Consider the following 10,345-nt stretch of genomic DNA (forward strand, 5'->3'; position numbering starts at 1 on the left):
GATATATTATGTGTGGCCACAAAGCTTCTCTTGAGCCTGGGCTGCCCAAAAATGGGCCAAAGGGTGTCCAGAGGACAAAGAGACAGGGATGGTCCTTAAAGAGTTCCAGTGTTCGGCTAAAACTCACCAGGATCTTGAGAACATAGTTTAAGGGAAGATAAATTTTGGGGTGATCATTTGCATTTAGGAAAAAGCATCCTTGCTAACCCAAGGTCACAGCCCTTATTTGAACCACCTTGTTGCTTTTATGAATCCCAAGATGTGCTACATCTATCATGGTTCTGAATTTGCTTTTGGATAAGTGCTAAATAATTATAAACCATGCTTCTATATCAATTAATTCAATTTTAATTATTGATACTTCAAAAAAGTCTTACCTCCTCTATTTTTGCTCGTACAGTTTGTTTCCAAAAGCATGGCATGGCGCTTCCTCTTCAGTCTGTGTCTGCAGTTAAAAATTTTCCTTCTCCTTGATGGAGTTGAGACTCCAAGTTGGAGTTGAGACTCTAGCATGATATTCCAGGTGGTACCATCAGCCCCTGAGGGGGCATGTGAGCTAAAACTTCTGCTGTCTCTGGATTAGGCTTTGCTTTGCCTCACCTGAGTGCATCATTGTTTCAGTGCTCATATAAATGAATTATTATATGCTTCAAATATAAGTAATGGAGTTCTTTGTGATCACCATAATTTTTAAAATCTCATAATAAATATACAAGCCCTCCATCAACAACTTCCTTCCATTTTTCTCACACTGTAACACAGAACTTGACTACTTTTTTCTATGCAGACTAGGAGCTCAAGGCAAGGAAATTGCAAATGCCAGTGTAGTGACTGGTAACTAAAATGGATGTGTGGGAAGAGATGAAAAGTCCAGAGCCGAACCATTTGTAGGCAATGAACTCGTGAACCTAAACTGAACCCATCCAAGACTGCTTTAGAATGCAGCACAAGTGAGCACCACTGCCTGGGCTGTAGGATAAGGTACAAGACATGAATCCCCATTAGGGTGAGGGAAAGTGTTTAAGAAGCAAGGCAGTTGGGAAGTAGAGGAAAATGCTCAGCATATCTGAGCACCCAGGCTTTACTAAAGGATTGTTCTATTTCTTATCAAGTAATGACCTCTTCTAGGACTGTGTAGAACAGGAAAAACAAAAACAAAAACACCCTGTAACAATATCTTGATTAACCTGAAAGAGCATCTGGCTGGGAGAAAAGAGATTAAAGGGAATCATGCATCAAAATAACATAAATCTTTTATTGAAAGTCACTTTATTGATGTTACAATGAGAGTAACATAGAAAACTGGTATCTTATTAGCTTCAGAAGTGAATACTAATAAAATTGCGTCAGAAATTTGAACCTCAAGTTACAATGACCTTTAAAAACAGCAAGATTTTGTTTACCTACAATGCAAGAACAATTTTATAACTTGAATGGCCATAAAACAAATCACACTTGCCCAGGAAAGCAGTCACCATATACATTTCAGTTGGTGTTTGCCAAAACCCAATTATTTTTAAAATAGCGTAAGAACCTGAAGTGCAGAGTAGCAGAGAGAATGTTAAAATGATGCAAATCTAAATATATACACATAAATACCTGGTTACCAAAAGTGAAACCGTACTGCTAGTAACACTTCCTTGCAGGGTGATTTCCATCATGTGCAGATGGAATCACCCCTCAAGGATGGCAGATGTGGAAAACACTAGCACAGACCTAAACAGACAAACATAAACTGCTTTGATTAAATAGAACACCCAGTTTCTGAAAGATGTCGGTTGGGGATTCTAGTTTAGAGGGACAAGTCTTCTTACAAGTTAAAAAGGAGCACATGCTGAGTTATTCTGAAAGATCCTTTTGTTAAGCTTTTGAAGTTAGTGTTAAGAAAAGAAGTTCCCCATACAAAACAAAGGTGTTGGGTCATTTTTACCCATTAAAAAGACTGGTTGTAGAATCACAGTTTGATTTTGTGCTGGATTAGAAAAAAAAGTGGGGTTTCTAATCAGGCAGTGATACACATGTATAATTTAGCAGGAATTCTTGTCTTATTACTAAGTATTAATTCCTATCAGCACTCTCTGTATTGTGTTATCTGATATAACTTAGCACCGCTATATTTGTAGATTTGGGGGAAATTAGTGTTGTTTTAGAGCTTAACCATCAAAACAAATCACAGACTGAAACTTCATAAAATAAAAGGCTAAGCCCTCAGGTGAATGCAGATTAGTGTGTGCATGCACACACACACAAATAAAGGGGAAACTAATTTTCTTTGAAATTTTATGATTGATGGTTTGTATGCACATTATCTTAACAAGACTGTGTACTCTCATTGTATGCCTTTTTATAAAATGAAACCAAACAAAACACACAGAGCCAGGCATGATGGCGTACACCTGTAATGCCAGTGACTCACGAGGCTGAGGCAGGAGGATCACAAGTCAGTCTCAATTTAGCAAGGCCCTAAGCAACTTAGTAAGACCTTGTCTTGAAATGAAAAGTGAAAAGGGCTGGAGATGTTTCTCAGTGGTTAAGCACACCTAGGTTCAATTCCCAGTACCAAAACAAAAAGAACAAAACACACATTTTGCTAAGTTTTGATTCTAGGGGAACTTGGAACATGAAATGATGATGCCTCTCACCAAAATCCTGCTTCCCTTGAAGCACCTCTCTGTTATGTGGCAAGTTCTACCAACAATGCAACAGGGACACCCCACTGGACCATGAAGCACTTACAGAGCCACCACTGGCAAAAGCTGTAAAGCACACAAATCTGCCTTAGGCTCCCACTATCTCTTTCCCTACCACATGCCTAGAGACCATTTAGAGCTTTTGTGCCTGCTTGGCTTTCAGGTTCTTCTAAGCCAGGACTAAACAACTGCCCCATGATATCCCAAATCTTACTACTACTTATCTCCTCCCCATTCTGATATCCACACCTTAGGGCCTGTCTCTCAGTGACTTTCCAAGTTGCAAAATACATGCTAAAGTGTCAAAGGGAGGCTAACAATGCCTCCCACCCCACCCTACACCCCTGGTGTCCTTCCAGTCTCCACATGGAAGTACTAGCCTCCATGACAGGGAAAGCTAACTAGGAGGAAAGTGCTGCACAGCTACTCAAGGGGGAGCTACTTCAGAAACAGCAAGGTTCTGAAGCATCCCTCAAATCCCCTAGTGAGGATGCTTACTGTTTGTCAGGCCATGGATATAAGGGGCAGAAATACTAACTAGGCAGGTTTTTGTTTTGAATATTTATTTTGTTGTACTGCTTACAAAACAAAGATGTTCCATGTTGAGAATTCTGACAAAACCATGAATAAAATGTGAATAGAAATAGTATCTTCCATTTTCTAAAATCTTAACCATCTTTGTTCTGCACCTGCAGAAGTGGTAGAACCGCTCCTCTTGGTAGTCAAAACACCTGCCTGACAGCATATGCTGTGAGCACATGCCAGCAGTTCCCAGCAGATGCACTTTAAAAGCTCCCATTCACACAACTTGGAGGGACTCCTGCACCAGGCAATTGCCACAATCGAAGACCAGGTGCCTCACAATGTAATAACCAGGGAAAGATATTTATGAAAGCTTAGTTCTCCAGTGCGAGGAGAAAATATTTTGCTGCATCCAAAATCAGATTAATCTTATCCATTCAGAAAGTATCTCAGAAGAGGAAAATAAACATTTGAGTTTGAAATTAAACCCTATTCCATGGATACGTTGCTTTTTAAATCTTTTAAACTGGTAGAGAGAGAATGAGAAATTTATCTTGACTCCATACATTGAAGGAGGGAAATGTATTTAGGTGACAATTTTAAAGGAAAACATAAAGTTAAGGAAAAATAGATAATTATAATGCAAATGGGAGAGTGTTTCATGGAAAATTCATGCCAACTTACCAACTGGAAGAAGATATTTACAATACGCCCCATATTGTGGCATCCAGTGGCAGCAGCAAGCAGCTTCCAAATCGGGCTGTGAAGGCAACTGTCTTGCCTCTCTTCAGTCCTGACAGTTCCACAGTTTGTTCTCCACTCCCACCACACACAAGCCACTCAATATCTAGCCTTCCTGTCCTTTAAGATAAGTAAAATAGTCTTTTCTTTAGATTAGGATCTATTATCATGTTGAATAACAAAGAAATAAAGTTTGTGCATGCGTCCGTGCATGCATGTGTTTGTGTGTGTGTGTGTGTGTTTAAGGTAAAAATGGAACACTAACAACAGGAAATAAATGGATGACATAAATAAATAAACAAACATGATTTTGAAACACTGAAAGAAGTGACAGAAATACTATTATTTCCTCTGGCTCAAAGGTATCTAAACAAAAAAATAAAAATAAATAAAATCTGAAAAAAGGTAACAGGTAAAGTGTCCACAAAAGATCTAGGGCAGGATTAAATGATGCAAATATGCAAGGGCTTCAACAGAAAAGATTGAGAACTGTGAGCTTGTTATAGAATTCAAACACAGCCTCTCCTTAGAAGCACACAGAATATCTAATTTTATCTTTCACTAGCTTCTTTTAGAAACCATATCAATCTTACATTCAGAAATTCTATGCTGAACTGACCTTATGCACAAAAACAATTCTCAAAGTCTTTGAAAGCAAAAGGGAAAAAGAGGAACTGCAGTATCACTTAATAAACACCATATCAAACTGAAAAATAGGCTTGGAATTTTAACCCTATCTTTTATTTATTAGTCAATTGGAAGGGATTATGTGGGAGGCCTCAAACTTGCAATACTCCTGCCTCATCCTCCTGAATAGCTGGGATTACAGGCATGTGGCACTGCACCTGGCTGCTCAATTAGTTTTTATAACAATTGTTAGGGTAGGTTATTCCTAATTGAGGTGCTGAGCTTCTTTAAAAATACAACTTCACTGGATGTGATGGTGTATGCCTGTAATCGCAGAGGCTTAGGAGGCTGAAGCAAGAGGATCCAAGTTTGAGGCCAGTCTCAGTAACCTACCAAGGCCCTAAGCAACTTAGTGAGATCTGTCTCAAAATTAAAAATAAAAAAGGCTGGGGAATGTATCTCAGTGGTAAAAGTGCCCCTGGGTTCAATTCCCAGCACGCACGCGCGCGCGCACACACACACACACACACACACACACACACAAATCACTAAAGTAAGTCTGGGAGCCCTCATTGTGATGATCTATTGGAGACATACTGACTTTTTCCTTTTCACAGACTGCATGTGACTGAGGGTCATCTTCTAGCTTGGTGACTCCAGAGGAGGATTTTGCTTCCTATTTTAGGAAATTGGATGAGCCAGATATGGTGGCAAGTAACCCAGTAGACTGCAGCAAGAGGATAGCGAGTTTGAAGCTGGCCTAGACAATTCAATGAGACTCTGTCTCAAATTTAAAAACATAAAGGGCTGAGGGTGTAGCTCAGTGGTGGAGCACCCCTGCATTCAATCCCCAGTACTAGGAAAGAAGGCAGAGTCGGGGTGGGGAGTAAGTGCTGGATGCAGAGAACAGTTAGTCTAGCTAATCCACTCTTTAAGGGGTCCCTGTCATCCCACAACTCCCATGTTGACTCTTAGTGGAGACATCTAAAAGTCTTTTTATATCAGAACTGTGATGAATATGGATAAATGGAACATCTCAAACAGCAGGGTTATCAATCTGAAGTCCTAACTATGCACAGAACTTCAGAAAGTGGGGGGAAAGGCATACAATGGAATGTAAGGGTCAAATAAATGCTCTTTTCAGCTTAGTAATAATCCCATGTTGAACTGGGGAATACGAATATTAGTTGCATGATATGAACTGCAATGTGTCCTCAAAGTTTCTCTCCAAAATAAATATTTAAAAAGATATATTATCTGTGCTTTTATTTGGTGCCATGGATCCATTCTGTCTACCTCAGTGAATGAAAAGTCATAAATATTTAGACGTAATGCTCTAGAACATCAATCATGAGTGTACATATAGATACTTCTTGAAACTATCCTTTGAGGCTAAAATTTGTCAAAGAATTCCACAAACGGTTCTAGAATGTTTAAACACGGGAGATAGAGTAGATATTCAGCACAGAACATTGAAGCTATTATATTTCTAAAATCATAATCTCTGCAAACAGACCAATCACTTTTCACTCAGTTTCAAAAGAAGGTTATTACCAATGAGTATGATTACAAACTATATACCTCTAGAACAACCATATCTCCCAAAAGGCACATAATTATTTTCTTTTGGAAATAATAATTTTCAGTAAAAATAATTGAGAAGGTGAGAAAGATAGATAACCAATGAGTAGCTAGCCATTTGTGGATTCTTTCAAATAGGGCTTATGGAACTATAACTAGGAAGGATATTTACATGAGGCACCTTACATTCAAATCTATAAACTCTTTTGTAGTCAAAATAAACCTTATTAGCCTTTTATACACTCAATACCAGAAAACATTCAGTGCACATTTAAAATGATCTTGGTCAAGTCACCTTATTTGCTACATCTTTTAATCTGTCTGCCCTTCTGTCCTTGGCTAGAGCTCTGTGGCAACACTGCTCACCACTCACACCAGCCTTGGTCTGACGGATTGTTTTATTGAGGTATCAACAATCACATCATTTCCTGTTGTGAAAAACTGCTATTTTCCACAAAGTTTAGATAATTAAATATATAATTCTGGATGATGAAACCACTTTTCAAACATTTTCAAAGACTTGCAGAAGAGAGGGCTTCTACAGAAGACATGAACACTGAGGATGAAACACAGTCTTCTAACTGGAAGTTTGGGCAACTAGGGTGATTACATAGGGAGATGAAGTGGATTTTGTCCATGTACATTACCAGAAGAAATCAAACTTAGAAGGCATTCCTGAAATCTTATCAGCTGATTCCCTTCCTCTCAAGCAAATGTAGAAAAAAATAAAAATTAAAAAGAGGAAATCGGAAGTATACTTCATCACAAAAGATCACGATTGATCCCATCAATTTCTGACCTCACTAGAGTGCCTTTTTTTTTAAATTTTTTTTTTGGACTGACAGACTGGCATTATAATAGCTATCGAACTTTTGGTTTAAAAACAGGGCTTTGAACATAAATTTCTCATTTTTCTATGGATTAAAGATGACAGGGCTCAAGACATCAGATTCTTTCTGCTGCTGTTTGTATAATTTTCCAGTTGCTGCATCTTTGTGGCTTTAGATTTCATTTAACCCTTTATGCCCTGTTGAGGCTTCCCAGCTCAGACAGCAGAACCATCCATCATCTTGCTCCAGGGTGAGCGCAGAATGACCTGTTGGGACTCACATCCCAGTGTTAACAAATACCCTTAATAAACAGTGTAGAAGTTGTTTTTGTTACAAGTCATTCTTTCACAGATAAAGGTGGCTGAAAAGTTTTGTCAAGGAAAAAAAACTTCAGGCTACACAGAAGGGTTAGAGTATTGGCAAGATGGAAGCTACCAGTTCACCAGCAGTTTGTGGTCTGGATTGTCTTTGGTTCACCTGCTTAACCTCAGCAGAACACACTGCTGGGGGCTCACGGCCTCCAGGGTGAGACTAGTTGATATGCTCTGGAAGTGGAAGAGAATAGCTGCTGCGGCAGGCACCATGTACCCCCAGAAGAGAAGTGCATGGGCTAGTGGATGGGGGCCCAGAGAGCAACCACCAGCATAGTCTCAAGGCAGCAAGGCAGCCACACTACTGGACTCCTGCTTTAGCAAGCTATGGAGGCCAGAAGTTGAGCATTTTGTTTCTTGCTGACTCAATAAAACGGCCTCCAGACTACACACAGTTTAAAGGGATATCACATGTTTTCGACAAATACCAATTATGGAGAGACACATTTACAGCATTGACCACTATATTTACATCATCTGCTTATACTCTTTGAAGACCATTGGATGGTGGACGATGATGTGATTGTGACTGACTTTTTTTAGGCATTTGGCAAAATACACTTGTGTGTAACAGCTGCTTTTTTAATTTTAAAAATGTTTACATATGTACAATTGTCCTTGAATGCTTATATAAATATGAAAAGTAAAAAACAAAAATAAAAATACATGTTTAAAGTTAGCATATGGGATATTGGCCTCTCAAAGCTGTGAAGTCCTGCAGAAAAATCCTATATGCCGTAGCCCTGCATGCTAGTTTCTATTATGGGATGTTGTTTCCTTAAATATGGAAAACAATAAACAGAAGCTTCATGCATATAGCATTACTGTATACAATGAGGATGCGCTTCAGAATGTGAAGTTCTGAAACCACTATTGTCCCTTAGGAAACTTGCTACATTTGGGGTCATGTGAGTTAATTTTATTGATATTTCTACATATATCTGTCATGCGGATTATCCATTAACATACCAGTACCCTTATTGTTCTGTGTTATAATGTGACATGTCAGTAGTTCTTTTCATGGTTCAGTTAAATCCTAACCCAATGACAAAAAGAAAATGGTATCCAGATGTGAAACAGCTTCCTCTCCTCTGTGGCATCTCAGAGGGTATTGGTGTCCTCTGAAGAGCAGATAGATTTGCAGTGATTCCGTGAGGCTGGGCTTCTATAAAAGTTGAAGTAAACAGTTTTGATGTGTCACATGTAAACAGTTGATCTCAAATGGATGTTTCCCATAGCTGCACAATAGAGAAAAGCAAAGTTGTACGTTGTAAAAGCAGGAGAAGCAGACATATTCTGAGTTAGGAAGATGAATAAGTTGGTGATTCCATCCATAGTTACGTGACTGTGAAAACACACTCTTACAATGTCTAGTGCACGGATAAAATAAACACTTCGTCTTTTAGCTCTTTCCTCTAAGCCTGTGTTTCAACCTTTTTAATGAATATCACCTTTCAATTAAAAAAAAAAAAAACTTTACATCTTCATTTAATTTTACTCAAAATTTTGAATAAATATTTTGTCTCAAATGAAACGAAAGACTGTAAAGATATTATTTGTAAGCTACACATGCTCAGGATTCTCTAGGAAATATTTAAAACTTCCACTGCCCAGGCAGCACACCAGATCACTGAATTATAACCTCTCTGTGTGGGACTTAGGCTGAGAATGTTTTTAAAGCTCTTCAGATGATTCCAATGTGCAGTCAATGCTAAGAACTGCTGACTTCTGGGAAGTGTGATTCCATCAACACTACCACCACCCACTTACGAATCACTGTCCTGGGCCACAGCCATAGGACCAGACCACATACTCTGCAATTTCGTGACTGTCCTCTCAGGAGCTGACCCTTCAGTGAAGAAGGATGAGTGCAAGGCAGGAAGTCCCTTCCTTCATTCCCTCACCTTTTCCCTTTCTGTGCTTCTGTCACCAGTTCTATACACTGAGCCTGATCAGATCTAATTTCTACAATCTTCAGCAGTTGCCTTAATGGACCGCAAACAACTTTAGCACTGTCAGATGTGAATGTAAATCAATTCACCAGAGAAGGAAGGTCAATTAAAAAAAAAAATCTAGCTGATGAAACATATTTTCAGGCAATATGATGTTTAAAACTTACTATAAACATGAACAAAGAAAGCCTATTAAGAGAGTGACTTAAATTACACCCATTCCCATCCAAATTCCATTTTTACTGGATACATGGGGCATATTATGGTATACACAATAGGTTTCTGGGAAAGAAATGGAAAGGAAGCGACTATGAAGATATTTCTATAGGTTACCTTAGGATGTTCTTTCAAATCTTCATGGAAATCTTGTTCTGAACACTCATGTTGACTTACACCTCAGGACTGTGATAAAGCCTTCTGTGCTATCTACCTCAGGCTGGCTTTGTATGCCCTTATCATTAAAAAGACACCCATCCTCTTGTTCTTGGAAACCAAAAGGATTTCTCTCAACTATGAGTATCTTCAGGAGTAGATGACATCTAATGGTGGAGAGTTTAATGGGGCTGGCAGGGGTGTCTGAGGCAAAGAGTATCTGGATCAATACCCTGATAATGGTCTGTAGTGGTAAAGAGACAACACTTTGGATTCAGAGAGCTGAAGTATCTTTTTGCATATAGTTATGAATATTACATAAGAAAGGAGAGGAACAAATGAATGACACTGAGACAACCTAAAAAGTCATGATTATCCCTGTGACGAAAAAAGGAGAAAAGACTGGCCAAGACATCATTTTTATAATAGGCACAACTTTGCCCAGGCCTGTGTGGCTGTGCCAGAGGGGTTGCTGATAGGAAGGTCTGCTTATCTGAGTCTCCACAGCCCACAAAGAAAGCCCAGCAACAGGGGCCGCCTATTCTGCAGGACTCATAAAGGTGTGGCTAATCCACAGTGAGAAGAAGAAATCAGATCTTTCAAGCAACTCTCCCAGAAGCTAGTCTTTTTTTTTTTTTTTTTTTTTAGTTATAGATGGA

At 39.0% G+C, this 10,345-nt stretch overlaps 1 protein-coding gene across 5 annotated transcripts in view; it reads right to left on the bottom strand.

Annotated features, from left to right (window-relative positions):
* Positions 1-6,541: 6,541 nt before the first annotated feature.
* Positions 6,542-10,345, bottom strand: part of Adam22 (ADAM metallopeptidase domain 22) — a 186,389-nt gene continuing 182,585 nt past the window's right edge. For all 5 annotated transcript variants that reach the window (XM_048785447.1, XM_048785448.1, XM_048785446.1 and 2 more), the window contains one exon: positions 6,542-8,600. In XM_048785447.1, coding sequence (XP_048641404.1) covers positions 8,580-8,600 — 21 coding nt within the window. In that variant the 3' untranslated portion in view covers positions 6,542-8,579. The remainder of the gene's footprint in view (positions 8,601-10,345) is intronic.

This window comes from Marmota marmota, unplaced genomic scaffold (assembly GCF_001458135.2).
Source record: "Marmota marmota marmota unplaced genomic scaffold, marMar, whole genome shotgun sequence".
Lineage (NCBI taxonomy): Eukaryota > Metazoa > Chordata > Mammalia > Rodentia > Sciuridae > Marmota > Marmota marmota.